Genomic DNA, 14,552 nt, shown 5'->3' with positions numbered 1-14,552 from the left:
CATAAAGTTTACATTATATTTTTAGTCAATACATTTAATTGTAAAATATATATATATATATATATTACCAGAAATAACACCATGCTAACTGTTTTTCTTGTTTTTTATATTTCCTGAAGAAATATTATTTGTATGTATTCTTAATGTACACAGCACATATTCAACAGGTGTTTCTTTTATAAATGTGGGGATTATTTACTGCTTTTTAAATTTATATAAAAAATATTAAGATTTTCAGTTATATAATATGATATAATACTACAATATAATACGCATATGCAGTAAATAAATATTTTATAAAACTATGCTGCTAAACATTCCATAATTTTAACATTTTACCCCAATGCAAGAAAGCGTGGGGGCTTTTATTTTGAAAAACGTTAGATTTCCGCTTCAAAGATCATCATATGTCTTGCTGTTGTTTATTCATTTCGTGCGACGTTGTTTGACAGATAAACATGAAGATTGTAACATGGAACATAAATGGCATACGAACATTTAAAAGTGGCATCAAGAAAATTCTGGATTCATTTGATGCTGATATAATATGCGCCCAAGAAACTAAAGTTACTCGTGAGTGTTTAAAGAAACGCGGGATTTGTAATCTTGTCTGAAGACGCTATGATGCTCTCTGCATAATGAATTACAATACGACCTCCATATTTGACGATTTGATATCTTAAACAACATCGGTTTTGAATGTATTTTTTCTAGGTGACTTGCTCGATGAAAAGACGGCGATTGTTGATGGCTACAATTCATACTTTAGTTTTAGCCGTGGACGAAGTGGATACTCGGGTAAACCATTTTACAGTGTCATTGTTTCAATAAGCACGTGTTGTATAATTGATAACCCTAGTAAGTCAGTAAGGTATTTAATTAAAAACGACTGATTTCACTCCAGAATTAAACGGGTCTATATAGATTAAAATCTGCAAGACATTTTATAATCATCATCTTTTTACCATGGTCAGGTGTTGTAACCTACTGCAAAGACAGTGCTGCACCATTCCTGGCAGAGGAAGGATTGACAGGTCTTCTCAACACTCATGAAGAGGCTGTGGGTTGCTATAGTGACCATCTTGACTTTTCAAGTGAAGAGTTGCTGGCACTAGACAATGAGGGAAGGGCTGTCATCACTCAGCATCACTTCATGTATGTTTCATGATTCAGAAGATAATGTTGTTTTACAATGATTTAATTTTTCCACCTGTTTTTTATGCATTGGTATTTTTAGGATGTTTTATGTTTTTCTCGTAGGAGTGCAGATGGACCACAAAAGCTGACTGTGATAAATGTTTACTGCCCACGTGCCGATCCAGACAAACCTGAGCGAAAACAGTACAAGCTCCAGTTTTATAAGCTCCTCCAAAGCAGAGCAGAAGCCATCTTGAGCTCAGGGAGGTGAGAAGGAGAGAGCACAACTTATGAATTTTATTTTAAATTTATTAACAAATGCAGTGATCTTACACACGTGACGTGACCCTGTATGTGAAAACACAGGCATTTTTTTCTGACTGATACTGTTAAAGTCATCCTATATAATGTAAAGAAAATATAACCTTGATCTATATTTAATATTGAACGAGTAAGGCCATTTCAAAGATTAAAAGCAATGTGAATTCAACGAATGATTAAACTTTGATGCCCCTTATCTCATCATTAGCCAGGATTTTTACAGACGATGTCACATATATTGGCATGTTTTGTATCCAATATATTGGAGATTTAGAGATTAAATTTTTTTTTCTTTTTAAATCACATCTAAGATTCATATTTTGTTTTGCTTGATCAATGCATCTGTTTGCTTCCCTTCAGTCATGTCATCGTTTTAGGGGATGTGAACACTTCTCATCGACCCATAGACCACTGTGACCCAGATGACGTGGTGAGCCCTTTATCCATGTTTCTCCAATATCTTCTCTGTTAAGATGCTACAAACCCAATAGTATTACTTTAATGTCATGTAGGATAACTTTGAGGATAACCCTGGGAGAAAGTGGCTGGACCATTTCCTGTTTGGATCATCAGAAAATGGTGACTGTGGAGATGAATTCGAAGACGTCTCACACAAATCGGCCTCTGGTGGCAAGTTTGTTGACACGTTCCGCCATTTCCACCCAGAGCGCACTGATGCCTTTACGTGCTGGTCCACAATGACTGGTGCCAGGCAGACCAACTACGGCACACGTATTGACTACATCTTCTCCAGTCGCTTTCTGGTGGAGAACATTTTCAGTGGAGTCGACATCATGCCTGAAGTAGAAGGATCTGATCACTGTCCCGTATGGGCACAGCTAAGCTGTACCCTCCTACCAAGTCCCAAGTACCCACCTCTATGCACACGTCACATGCCGGAATTTGCTGGCAGACAGCAAAAACTTTCACGTTTCCTTGTCAAAGTTTCTGACGGGAGGCTTCCAGGATCACAGGAGGCTGGGGAGATTTGTGAAAACTTGAATCCTGTGGTAAAGGGAAACAATATTGTAAAGAAGAGACCTGCAGATAGAGAGGCAGAGACCACTGCAAACAAACCTAAAAGAAGCAAGCAGACAAAACCAGAAAGTACACCCAAAGGCAACCTTTTAAGTTTTTTTAAGCCTAAGCAAACAATATTTAACACTGCCACTTTAAACGTAAACCCAAAACAAGCAGAATGTCCTAAACATGTACCCAGCACAGAGAGCTCAGGGTGTCATAGAACTCATGCGAGGCTTGATGATGAAACAGACTGCAATACAACCCAGACCAGAAGCTGCCCCAGTGGTGTGGAGGAGGACACGCATGTTTCCATGGTAATGGAGAAACAGATTAAAAAACAGGATCAACAAGACAAAGAAGCTACACCTGTAGAGAACTGTAGGAAAGGGCCGTCTAGCTTTTGGAAAGAGATTTTGCATGGGCCCCCTCAGCCCCCTCCCTGCAAGTCACACAATGAGCCCTGTGTTCTTCGGACTGTAAAAAAAGCAGGACCTAATTTAGGCCGTCAGTTTTTTGTATGTGCCCGTCCACAAGGTCATGCCTCCAATCCTCAGGCCAGATGTAATTTTTTTGCCTGGGTTGATAAAGGGAAGTAGATTAACTCGATGCATACTGTTTTTAGTGTTTTTGTATTTGTTTGAATTATATGTATATTATTTTACACATAGAAATAGAATATACAAATAATTGTACTGTACAAATAAAACGATTTTCCAACATGGTTTTTGTGCATTTCAGTATTGTACCAATTTGTGCCCTTTTTGTCCTCTTCATTTTTCCCTTAGGTACTGAGTGTAAATGTTGTTATTTTATTCTGGTGGGCCCCTTTCTCAATAACGTTACATACTTTTACTGTACTTCAGGTATGTGGCAGATTTTGAAGGGTCAAAATAAAATATAATTTTATGTAATGACATTAAAGCATGTGTAAAGGCAAGTTATTAAAACGAGATGCTTTGAATTATTTATTTTATAGGACTTTTATATATAGTACATTCTTTCAACAGAGATTTCTCTATAATATCGGTGTCTTTTATTTTGAAATACCTTACTTCCGGTTACTGTACTACATACACACTCAAGAATTCTGTCTTCAAGTTGATGTGCAAAATCTTACCGTGCGCTTAAGAAAATATTGTCAAGTGTTGTTTCTTGTAGTGTAATGTCTACGGATAATCGCCATGGAGGGGTAAGTTTTTTAGCGTGTGTCACAAAGGTTTATAATTGTGTTTTTTTTGGTCGACCGTTGTAAGCACCTCTAAGATGGCGCGTGTTTTGGAAGTATCAGTCGCAAGCGCTTCAGTTAACTCAGAAAAATTACATTAAATACATCAACAAAACCTGTGTACTGTTCTGGAAAAAAAGATCGAAATTTACTAGTAATTATGTGACAGTTGACCGTTTAGGTTTGGTTTTATTAGTACTCGCTAGGAGATAATATAAAAATGGATAATAATATATTTGCAGTAGCTGGATTTTTACACAGGATTGGTGAGGTAAATAACATACTTTACATTTATAAGCAGGTGTACATTTTGCACTCACTGTCATTGTTATAAAATATTTTATCAGTGACCGTAAAAATTGTTTACATATGTGTAATATATGGGTCAATGACGTGACCTTAATTATTTTGTGTTCAATTAAAAGTAAAAGAGTTAAATTTCAAAATAAATTTGCAGATTACTTGCATACATTTTCTTTTTTGAGGACCAAGTCTAAAATTTCTGGTTTTATTTCATTTTAAAAGAATAATTGGGGTATAATTGCAAAAATGTCAATGTGGTGTAATCGGTCTGTGTCAATTGGTGTAACGTAACTAGTATTTTTTTAAATGAAAATATAAATATACTCATATACTCATAAAAATGTGGAATAAAATATAATCATCTAGTTTGGTGTAATATGATTTTTTACATAGATTTTTACATCATTTGTCAAAGATCATTTAGAAAACAGAGCTATTTTCAGCATATGTCAGGACAAATATTACAAAAACGCATTAAAATTTAAATTTAGAAAAAAAAACTAATAAAATTATATTTAAAATGATTTTTATGGGTACGCTTGCATGCCATCAAGGTGGATAAAATATTTAATATTTTCTTATTTTGAGTGACGCAATTGGCGGTTACACATTTGACATTTTCAGATTCGTTCAGTCTTAACTTTCATAAAATGGTGCAAATGTAATTTTTATTGCATAAAATTAACATAAATACACTATGTGCAATGTGCATTGAAATAAACTTGATGAATGCTTTTTAAAAGTTTTTTGAATTTTTCATCTTGCCAAACCGTTTTTGTCACTGACCCATATACTGTAGGTTGTTTATTGTGTACTTTTCTCTCATTTCTTTAGTTTATTGTGGATATTTATCTAGTTGAGTAATATAGGTTTGTTACAGGCTTCTGTAAAAATTGGGGAAAAAATAGAATTATACTTAAATCTATCTCTTATTTGTTATTCTTAAGTTTATTTATATTTTTTTGGATAATTTATTATATACACTGTTTATTTATTTTATTACTTCAATTTTAATTGTTATTATTTATTCTCATAGCGGAACTGGAGTCTACTACCAAGCAATGCCTGCTGTGGGACCAGATGGGAAAAATGTCATGAAGTTGATTCCTGTCCAGAAAGTGAATGGACAGTTTTTTCAAACAATGTTTAATACAGAAATGGACAATGTGGAATTACAAGTTAAAGGCCACCCTAAGCCTGTTTATCCATCTGTTGCCTCTTCATCTCAGTCACAGACTAGACTCCCTTCCCTACAGCCCATAGCAGACGGACGATATGTCCTAAAAACCTCGCCGCAGCTTAGTACTTTATTTAATTCCCCCAAAGTTCAACACAATGGAACTAAAATATTACATGGAATTCTTAAGCCATTGCATCCTCCTCTTGCAAAACCCACAGTTCATCAAAGTGCCCTACAAAACAAACCCACAGTTCCTCAAAGTGCGCTACAATATGCGCTACAAAGCAAACCCACAGTTCCTCAAAGTGCCCTACAGAATGCGCTACAGAACAATCCCACAGTTACTCAAAGTGTGCTACAGAATGTGCTACAAAACAAACCCACAGTTTATCAAAGTGCCCTACAGAATGCACTTCAAAACAAACCCACAGTTTATCAAAATGCGCTACAAAACAATGGACACACAATGCCAGTGGTCCAGACACTACCGGTTACTGTGAAGTCACCTGTTTTACCAAATGGACATTGCCTTCAGATCCCTCCCTATGCACAAGTTAGGACACTCCCAGCCTCTGCACTCCCACAGTCCATCAAAAGCCAGATATTGAACTCTGTGAGCATCACCCCTACCAATGCAAAAGTTCAACCAACTTTTCTTATGGTGTCCCCTGTGAATTCAGTAAAGCTAAACTCTGACCAACAAGTGTTCTCTGTTACAAAACCAAGTCAAGTACAAAAGACTTTGTCTCAACATCTGCCTTCAAACACTGGAACAAGCTCACCTCTGTCTTCCCTATTAAGTTCTAAAATTAGTGAAGAGCAAAGCCGTCCTATTAAATGGATAGTCCAGGAGGAGATGGGTGCATCTGGTCCTTGCCTCGTACCTGCGTCATCACCACAAATGAACCCCATCACTATAAAATCAGTCAAGCATGTAGAATCAGTCTCCAGTTCTAGTGAGGTTGTATCAAGCAAACCCACCCCTGCTCAGATCGGCCAAGAAAAGATCACGCAAGGTAAAGACAACGCCCTTGTCATGTGCAATGGGAAAGTGTACTTCGTGGCCAAGAAAAATTCAGAGATCGCCAAGGATGTGATGGTCAGTGAAGGTGGGAGAAAAGGGTATCTTTGCATCTCTCCAGCCCTACCCGCCAGCTCTGCATTGGGATCAAACTCTTCAAAAGCAACAATAGATCAGGACCCAAAAAGGAAAGTAAGTGAAATCATTGATCTCTGTGACGATGAGGAGGAGAGTTCCACAAGCCTGGGAGGTGCGTCTGGAAATTTGCCCACACAAAGTCAAACAGAGGTGGACGAGAGCAATGAGGACTCCAACGTAATATTTGTATCATATATTCCACCAAAGTCAGAAACCACTGCTAGTGAGAAAGGCACAAATTGTGCTTCTCGGAATGAAAGGAAAGATGTAGCACCTCCGGAAATGGAAATAAATGAGAAATCTGCTACTCAAAGTGAAAGGGAAGAAACAACGCATGCAGGGATGGAAATTGATGGAGTTCAAGAAAATACTGCTGCCAGACAGAATAATGCTCTGATGGATATACAGGTGCAGGTCAATGTATCTGCACCAGCTGAGAGGAACGCGAGTTCTCTTTTAGAAAATGTGAATACGGAGGAAGAAGAGCAATTAGAAAGGGGAATTCCACCAATTACCACGGATATACCAAATGGTGATGATGCAGCTGTTGGTGAAACTGTCAATACCAGAGATGATGTGTTGGGAGATTTTCATTACGTCTGTGTTCCAGCCACTGATAACACAGAAAAGGTATGTTTTAAGATAGGAACTATGCCTTATTAAACTACATATTTTTAAAAGTCTGCCATGTATTTAATGCTTTCTTTCACTTTTGTTTTAGACTTTTGGAAATCTAGCTCCTGATCAGAAGACTCAGGAAAAGAGTGACTGCCAGCTGAGAAAAGAATTTGGTATCACCTCTGATGTACAGATTTGTGTGGAAAAAATAAGAGAAACTGAAAAGCAAGATCGACAAGCAGAGAAGCTAATCATAAATAAACGGACTTTAGACGGCCTGCGTAAAGTGATTCAGGAGTCACAGCTACAGTCAAAAATCCAGAAGATAATGCAGGTGAGTTACACATGCACAGATCTAAATGAAACATGCCACTAGCTGGGTTTGCATCCAACGTGAAGGGAATCTTTTTAAAGTTTGCAAAGACAGAAAAGAAAAGTAATGTGAATAAGGTGCGCTTCCATTCAGTTCTTCGAACGGATAATGGTGGTATTGGTAACCTAGTAACCATCAGCCCTGCACGGGTCCATTTTTGGAGACCCGCTCCCGACCCAGATCCGACCCATCAACAGTGATAAATATAAAAATTAAATCCAACCCTAACTATACACAAATAGACCTATTAATGAAAAAGAGAACAAGAAAAAAATACAACCTACCTACACAACCCCTGCTGTGCTGCTTAGTCTCGTCTCAAAATGCTTTCTAAGAGAAGACGTTCCCAGCTTCCAGCTATCAACGGGCAAAACTTATGCAACTTCTGCAACGTTCTTTCCAACTAGGCTACGAATCAACAAATTTTAGGAATGTCACAATCCACCCGTTTTAGACACTTTAATGCGGGTATCTGCGGGTACCCAACCCTTTGCAGAACTCTGACCAGCAGTAAACAAAACAAAGCAATAACCTGAACCGGAAATGACAGAAGCCAGAGTCATAAAGATCTGCATGATTTCACAATTTTCTTGCACAAAACAAAAACCACCTCAAGCGAGTGTAAAAACTTTTTTTGCAAATTAAGGGATTTTTTCCATCACTTGTTTTTGATCAATATTTCAAAATGTGCATAAAAGCAGGGGGATGGAAACATAGCTTGTGTTTCCTGCTGAATCCACCTCATTAAACATCTGGTTAGTAAGAGGCTAAGGGTTTTAAGATCATGGGTTTTACCAGTTTATTAAAAGTACATGGTAATAAGTTAGACTCAAATCAGTCAGTCAACAATACATTTACAATGTGTTTATTATGTATTATACTACACTAGTCAACATTTTAAGTGGATCAAAACCTTTTATAAAAGTTGTCTTAAAACTAATACACAATACCCGTTCTTGTCTTTGGACAACTTTGAATTTTTTTTTGATCCACTTCAAATGTTGACTAGTATATATTTGCTGTATGTAAATAGAAGGACATGCTGTTGTTTGTGTTTAGATGTTGTCTTGATTTCTAAGGGTGTTTTCACACATGTTGGTGCGCACCAAATTACATTGTATCATTTTTCAGTGCGGTTCATGTTGACATATGTTGTTTTTACTGTACTCGAAACACCGCACCGTACACCATGTGACAACGGTCAGCGCTGTCATTGGTCCTTGACAGCACTTACCCCCATGACCACCCCCCACCTTTTCACGATAACCAGCCTGACAGAAAGAGCGAGGGTAACAAGATATGGAGATAAACGATGCATGTCTTTGCGAAGTTTCTTTGCTTTAATGCAAAATTGCTCTATTAAAGCCCTTATCTCGGAGCCGTTTGCAAAAAATCACGTAAATGTCACTATTTGTGTGTGTGTGAAGGGCAGCAATACATTTATGAAATCATCAGCTCATACCTCCAGGAGACAGCGAATCTCTGGAACAGACCAGGATTTCCCTGTTTGTTGTTGACCCACAATATAACACCCGGCTCACGTCACGAATGGCTCAAACATGTGGAGGACTTCCTGTATTTGGTCGGCCCGAGGTCGAGCAGCGTTCCCGTTCACACCACAGATGGGTCGCACCAGAGTTCTGTGACAGAGTACGGCTGTTGTGTTCACACTGACCCAAACGAACCGTACTCGGACCATATATACCATAATTAATACTGCTTTATTTTATGAAATGTAAAATAGTTTTAGCTTGGACTAACAGTATTTAAATAAGTGGGTACATTATAGCTGCAACTTTGACAAAAAGTTAAAATATTGAAATGGGTGACTGAGTTTTACTGGGAAGATTTGTATGCATGTTTGTTTTTTGTAAACAATACTCAACTTCATAATTATCAAATATTAAATACATTTGGGATTTTTAAAATAGAGTAGAAAATGCGTTCAATGTCATTTCATTCAAGTGAAATTAGCAAACCAGTTGAAAGGTATTTTAGTTTGTTTTAAATAACGAGTTAGGCTTGTAACTGTGCATTCACACCGCCACTGGCGAGAGCGTCAATAGAAGCTCTGGCTGCCCTCCCAACGACGCTAAAGCAAAGGTGTAGTGGACGCGCCGACGCTCGACTGCATTCTCTGAACTCCTCTCAGGCGGAGGTTTCCGCCTTCCGATTGGTTGCCGCCGAACATTTCCGCCTTCCGATTGGTTGCCGCCGAACCGCGTCATATCTCATTACCATAAAGTTGAGCTGATTTCAACTCTCCTTGACGCTCACGCTGTACATGACGTGACGCGCCGCTGCTCGCCGGAGCTCGTCGCCGGCTCTCATTGAAAATGAATGACTTCTGGCCACTTTGACGCTCTCGCCGGTGGCGGTCTGAATGCACAGTAAGCAGTGTTGGGCTGCGCATGTGCGTCAAGTTTAAACCATAGACTGTAAAAAATAGGTTTAAACGCATCGTCCATTTTGGTAGATGAGAGCATAAAGGCTTTGCGATGTGGAGAGACAGGCGTGAGTATTTCATAAGCATTGAGAGACACAAGCTGCGCGCGTGGGTCATGTTTAAACACCTTGTCAAGACTGTTGTGGGAGACGCGCGCGCGTGCGGAACCAGTCGCGAGTAAATAAGCAGAGACACAGGCTGCGCATGCTTTAAATTTAAACCCCTTGTCACTTTAGGAGAAGCAGCGTTTTGGTTGACGTGCCTTTCACGGAGACAACACGGCCATACTTGCGCTAACTCTATTGCTAAGACAACTGTCAAAAAGCCTTTATGTATATTTCTCATATGGCATCCTTTCTACACTTGTGTTGGGTGACTGCGAGTTGGACTGCGAGTTTTTTTTAGAAATCCTCCCCGTCACGTGGTGGTGGACAGCCAATCGCCGGCGCTTTAGGTCCTTAGACGCAAGGACAGGCTCACACAGACCCAGCCGCTTGGCTTTTGGAATCGAAAAAAGCCATTTTTAGATACTCAAAGTATCGGAGGTTTTCGTTCGATACAATTAAAGTATCAACGTTCGGTACCCAGCCCTATGTTTGAAAGCACCCTAATATAACATACCTGGCAAAAAAAAAATGAAACACAACTGAATTGATTTGTTTTACTTGAAGGTGACTCACAAAAATACAGAGGACGATGAAGGCCTGAAAGAAGTTAAAAGAAAAAAGCTGGAGCAAGATGGAGAGGATGTACCTCAAGATAATCCGTCTCTCATCACTACAAATGTTTCATCTCCCTCCAAACGCAACATTAATAACTCAGTTTTTCCCATGGAAAACAGTTTGATCTTACAGACTTGTCAAGAAGATGTTTGTTCATCTAGTTATAATACTGACAAAATAGCAGTATCTACAGTTAGTAAGGTTCATATGCAGTCTGAAACATCCACAGATTTGACTTCTGACACATGTTGTCTTACTCCATCGTCTGAACCAAATGTAACAAGGACTAGCACCCATACCATCCCACATTCTTCTGCATTAAGGAAGGCATCACCACGCTCGAAGAAAAGCAAGATGTGCACAGCCTGTCCCTGTGGGACTGTGTTAGGGGTTACAGCGACCTCATCATCACTCCAATCACAAGAGACGCAACCCGTTGTTGTTGAGTCAAACAAAGGTACAAGAACAACCTGCTGCATTAAAACACCTGGGGAGAGTCCTCAACCAATAGGAGATCACAGTACTGGTAAGAAAGCGAAGAAGCAGCGTTCATCACGTAAAAAGAAATCTCCATCAACAAAGACTATTAGTAAAATATCCCACCGCAACGCTTCTCCTGATAGTTTACTGAATGTTACAACATCGATGAACGCTGCTTCTTTATCTGGCCTGCAGGAGAGCGACAAAGCGATTTCTCCGTCCTCAAATGAAACAGAATGCAATATTTCACCCAGCAGCCACACAGAGGATCACAGCTCAGAGCAAGACGCCAGCCAGGTACAAATAATATCAAATGAAACCGGCATGCCATCTTCTAGTGAACAGCATGAATCTATAGTAAATACATTTACAACCCAAGACTTGTACTCTGTGGAAGTGCTGGATGCTGAGGAAATTAAACGACAAGAGAGAATCAAACGGTTAAAGGATCTTCTGAAAGAGAAGGAAGCGGCGCTGGAGAGAATGAGACAAAGTATGAACTTTTAGTCATGTCTGTTTTTGTTTCAAAGACTCAGACTGTACACTGCATTACCGTCATCTGATGACTGAATATTAATTGGCAATAATGCCATCACGTATAGAAGAAGAAGAAGTGTATATAGTTGCACAGTATCTAATTTCCTATTAACATTTTCTCTTTTTAATACATTTATGAGATTGCATTGTCATATTTTATTACATTTTTGAGTACTTAAGTGCGTTAAGTGTTTGTCTTATTTTAACCTGTTGGCTGTATTTTTAAGTAGTTTTAGATGAGATCTGTCATCTTTATGATTGTATGGTTTTTATTTGCATTTATAAATACTGTGTTAATATGTTTCTTCTGTAGTTTACAATGAAGTACTAAAGCCTACTTAATAAGCTCAATAAATAAAAATCAATCAATTGTTTTTGTGCTAGGCCCTCAGAATTTTTTTCCTGTTTTCTGTATGTTGTGAATTTTATTACAACTGCTAACCTTATATATGTTTTCAAATAATTTAGCTTATATTGAGATGCTGTGGTTCCACCTTTTTATATCTATTCTCTGGACAAGTTTAATGCAATAAAAACTGTGAAAATATTACTTAAATTAATGCTTGTTATCATGTCAGTTACAATTTCTTGCTTTCTGGACAATTCTCACGTAAACATTAGTTCAAACACATACAGTTCATGTAAGAATACACTTTAAAAAAACAAGCTGTTGTGTTAAGAACCAAGAAAATGTTTATATTTGATGCAACAATAGATATAACAATCATTTTGGGCTGAAACAACAGTTTAATTGCAGCTGCCTTATAGGTCTCACTAAATCCCTTTGTCAAGAAAATTATTGTTGTCTGTTACACACCATAGTATAAATTGTGAGCTACACTGAAAACAAAAAATTCATTTAATTTACTACATTTTTTAAAGGTAAGTGGTCGCAATAAATTTATTTAAGCTACATTTAAATAAAAAAAATTAGACAAAACCCCCTTCAAAAACTTTTGTTTAAATGTAGCTTAAGTAAATTGATTATAAATAAATTGAATAAATATTTTTTTTTTCTCAGTTTACCACCTCCACGAGGCAGATATCGAGTTGGAGGGATTAAACCAGGCAGGAGACAAAGTGATTAGCAGAATGATTGAATAAAATGAGCAGAGTGTATTGAATAATCTTAAATGTCTTCTCAATACTCAGTCTGACTTTTAAACAGATTTGTGTTACATAAATCTTCACAGCATTTTCTAGAGACAAAATTCAAAAACTTTGAGCCAGAGCCCATATCAATTAAAGACAATACAGCAGCAACATAAAATTAAACAGTATTGAATTATAAAAAATAATGAATGATAATATGAATGCAAATATAAAATAAAAGGAGTACACAAAATTTTGTAACTGTCAGTAAATGCAACTATATGGTTAATTAAACAAAATTGTACCACACAAAAGTCACAACGCACACAGAAAATATTGAACTTTCTATCACACAAGTTACAGTTGATTGTCTTTCTTCTACATTTTCCTGTCTTGTTTTTTTGTTGTCTGTTTCTCCATCTTTCTCCATACAGTGTTTGATATATTGTATTTACAGGACTTATGTCTTTGATAGGCTGTTAAAACAGCAAACAAAATCAGTAAAAAAATTAAGACACCTAATAAAGATAGCCCTTACATATAAATTAAAAGTTGGACAAATTATTAAATATAACATAATATGTGAAATATACAATAGAAATATTGAGTGACTTTGAGAGAATTGTTTATTTTGTTGAAAACAGCAATAATAAAACTCAAAATTAAAAATCTTTATACGATCTATTGCTACAAAACCTGTAAAACATTATAAGATAAATTATTTGCAAGATAAAATGCAAACCATAAATATCAAACTATTTAAACAGAACTAACTGAATGATTGTACCGTGTCATGGCTGTTAAAACTGCTGCTGTATACAATATCTGCTCGGTGTGCACGTGACATCCTTTACAGAACTGCCATCTTCTGTCTGTACTTTATTTTTAGCTGCACAACTTAAGTAAATTAAATGATAACAAATTAATAAATAACAAACAAACAGAAAAGAAAAGAAAATATGACAGACAGCGTGAATGAGATTAAACTTACTCTGTCCACCTGATGCATTTCAGACCTGCTGGTGAATAAAACCCATATGGACAGTCCTCACATACTGTATCAGAGATTTTTGTGCCTGTAAGCAGAAAGAATAGAAACTTAACCTTGTGGGAAAATTCCTATTTTTACATTTAGTAAATAAATGTTAAAGCCTTGAAAACTAAACTATACCTGGTGCTTTGGTTTCTTGTCCTGGTTTGCATATGCTGTGCTTTTGACCAAGTAGACACTGTGAATTTGAATAATCATCCAGCACATCACAGATGGTGTCTTTTATTGTATTGCACTGACTCTGAATGTAAATGCCTTGAGCTAAAAGAACACAGAATCACTTACAGTATATGTAGTCAATAATCAAAACTAAAAGTTCTGCAAACATTTAAAAAGTGGTCAAATATAAACTTACTTTCATTACATTTTCTGCACCTAAAGCATTTATAAAGGCCATTGGGTTCATTCATGAATGTTCCTGGGGAGCATGGTATGCAGGTGGTGCTAAAATCCCCGCTGCAGTCACGATAAACAACTGACCCTACAAAAACACCCAGGCATTTAATTTGCACCCTTTTTTTGTATAACATTACTTCCATGTGGTTTGTACAATTAAATCAGCAATTATTTGATATAATAAAAAAATGCATTAAATGCATTTGTAAGTGATTTAAATGTCATAGAGATAGATCAAGACAAGTTAGTAACTTTTTATAACATGTGTAAGTATATTTTCTTGCCTACCTATATTGCACTTAGGACAACATTCACCTTGACTAGATCTGAATTCAGTTGGACCACAAGTATTTCCAACAGGAAGAAAATGTAAAGAACTGTGGAGAAAAGCAACGCCCTTGTTAAATAAATCAAAAACACATTCAGCATAGTAGATTTATTTTGGTAACTTAAATGTTTGATTCTTTTTAACTTCTAAATCAAGACATA

General features: G+C 37.1%; 3 protein-coding genes across 4 annotated transcripts in view; 2 read left to right on the top strand and 1 right to left on the bottom strand.

Annotated features, from left to right (window-relative positions):
• The first annotated feature begins 363 nt into the window (after nucleotides 1–363).
• On the top strand, nucleotides 364–3,213 carry apex2 (APEX nuclease (apurinic/apyrimidinic endonuclease) 2). The gene is made up of 6 exons (XM_065246886.2): nucleotides 364–573; nucleotides 715–798; nucleotides 975–1,155; nucleotides 1,261–1,404; nucleotides 1,819–1,888; nucleotides 1,971–3,213. Exons 1-6 carry the CDS (start codon nucleotides 459–461, stop codon nucleotides 3,075–3,077), a joined length of 1,701 nt encoding a protein of 566 aa, XP_065102958.1. The 5' UTR covers nucleotides 364–458; the 3' UTR covers nucleotides 3,078–3,213.
• A 315-nt stretch (nucleotides 3,214–3,528) lies between these two features.
• On the top strand, nucleotides 3,529–12,063 carry lrif1 (ligand dependent nuclear receptor interacting factor 1). Its single transcript, XM_065246857.2, has 4 exons — nucleotides 3,529–3,670; nucleotides 5,046–6,978; nucleotides 7,070–7,300; nucleotides 10,457–12,063. The coding sequence occupies exons 1-4, from the start codon at nucleotides 3,663–3,665 to the stop codon at nucleotides 11,492–11,494; spliced, it is 3,210 nt and encodes a 1,069-aa protein (XP_065102929.1). The 5' UTR covers nucleotides 3,529–3,662; the 3' UTR covers nucleotides 11,495–12,063.
• A 432-nt stretch (nucleotides 12,064–12,495) lies between these two features.
• The window catches only part of LOC135729319 (tumor necrosis factor receptor superfamily member 14), a 28,700-nt gene continuing 26,643 nt past the window's right edge, over nucleotides 12,496–14,552 (bottom strand). Inside the window, exons 3-8 of one of the 2 annotated variants that reach the window (XM_065246864.2) lie at nucleotides 14,352–14,431; nucleotides 14,023–14,148; nucleotides 13,788–13,928; nucleotides 13,608–13,692; nucleotides 13,404–13,513; nucleotides 12,496–13,092 (exon numbers count right to left, since the gene is read on the bottom strand). In XM_065246864.2, coding sequence (XP_065102936.1) covers nucleotides 13,417–13,513; nucleotides 13,608–13,692; nucleotides 13,788–13,928; nucleotides 14,023–14,148; nucleotides 14,352–14,431 — 529 coding nt within the window. In that variant the 3' untranslated portion in view covers nucleotides 12,496–13,092; nucleotides 13,404–13,416. The other variant, XM_065246863.2, reaches the window with a different exon arrangement.

This window comes from Paramisgurnus dabryanus, chromosome 11 (genome assembly GCF_030506205.2).
Source record: "Paramisgurnus dabryanus chromosome 11, PD_genome_1.1, whole genome shotgun sequence".
NCBI classification, from domain to species: domain Eukaryota; kingdom Metazoa; phylum Chordata; class Actinopteri; order Cypriniformes; family Cobitidae; genus Paramisgurnus; species Paramisgurnus dabryanus.
Note: the sequence above shows the minus strand (reverse complement) of the source record. Positions and strands in the feature narration are given on the sequence as shown.

Bases quoted from the DNA above. Each gene is read 5' to 3' on its own strand.
- apex2 (XM_065246886.2), top strand. From the start codon at position 459: ATGAAGATTGTAACATGGAACATAAATGGCATACGAACATTTAAAAGT. The intron at 574-714 runs GTGAGTGTTTAA...TATTTTTTCTAG, and splicing joins CCAAGAAACTAAAGTTACTC to GTGACTTGCTCGATGAAAAG. The intron at 1,405-1,818 runs GTGAGAAGGAGA...GCTTCCCTTCAG, and splicing joins GCCATCTTGAGCTCAGGGAG to TCATGTCATCGTTTTAGGGG.
- lrif1 (XM_065246857.2), top strand. The intron at 6,979-7,069 runs GTATGTTTTAAG...CTTTTGTTTTAG, and splicing joins CCACTGATAACACAGAAAAG to ACTTTTGGAAATCTAGCTCC. The intron at 7,301-10,456 runs GTGAGTTACACA...TTTTACTTGAAG, and splicing joins AAATCCAGAAGATAATGCAG to GTGACTCACAAAAATACAGA.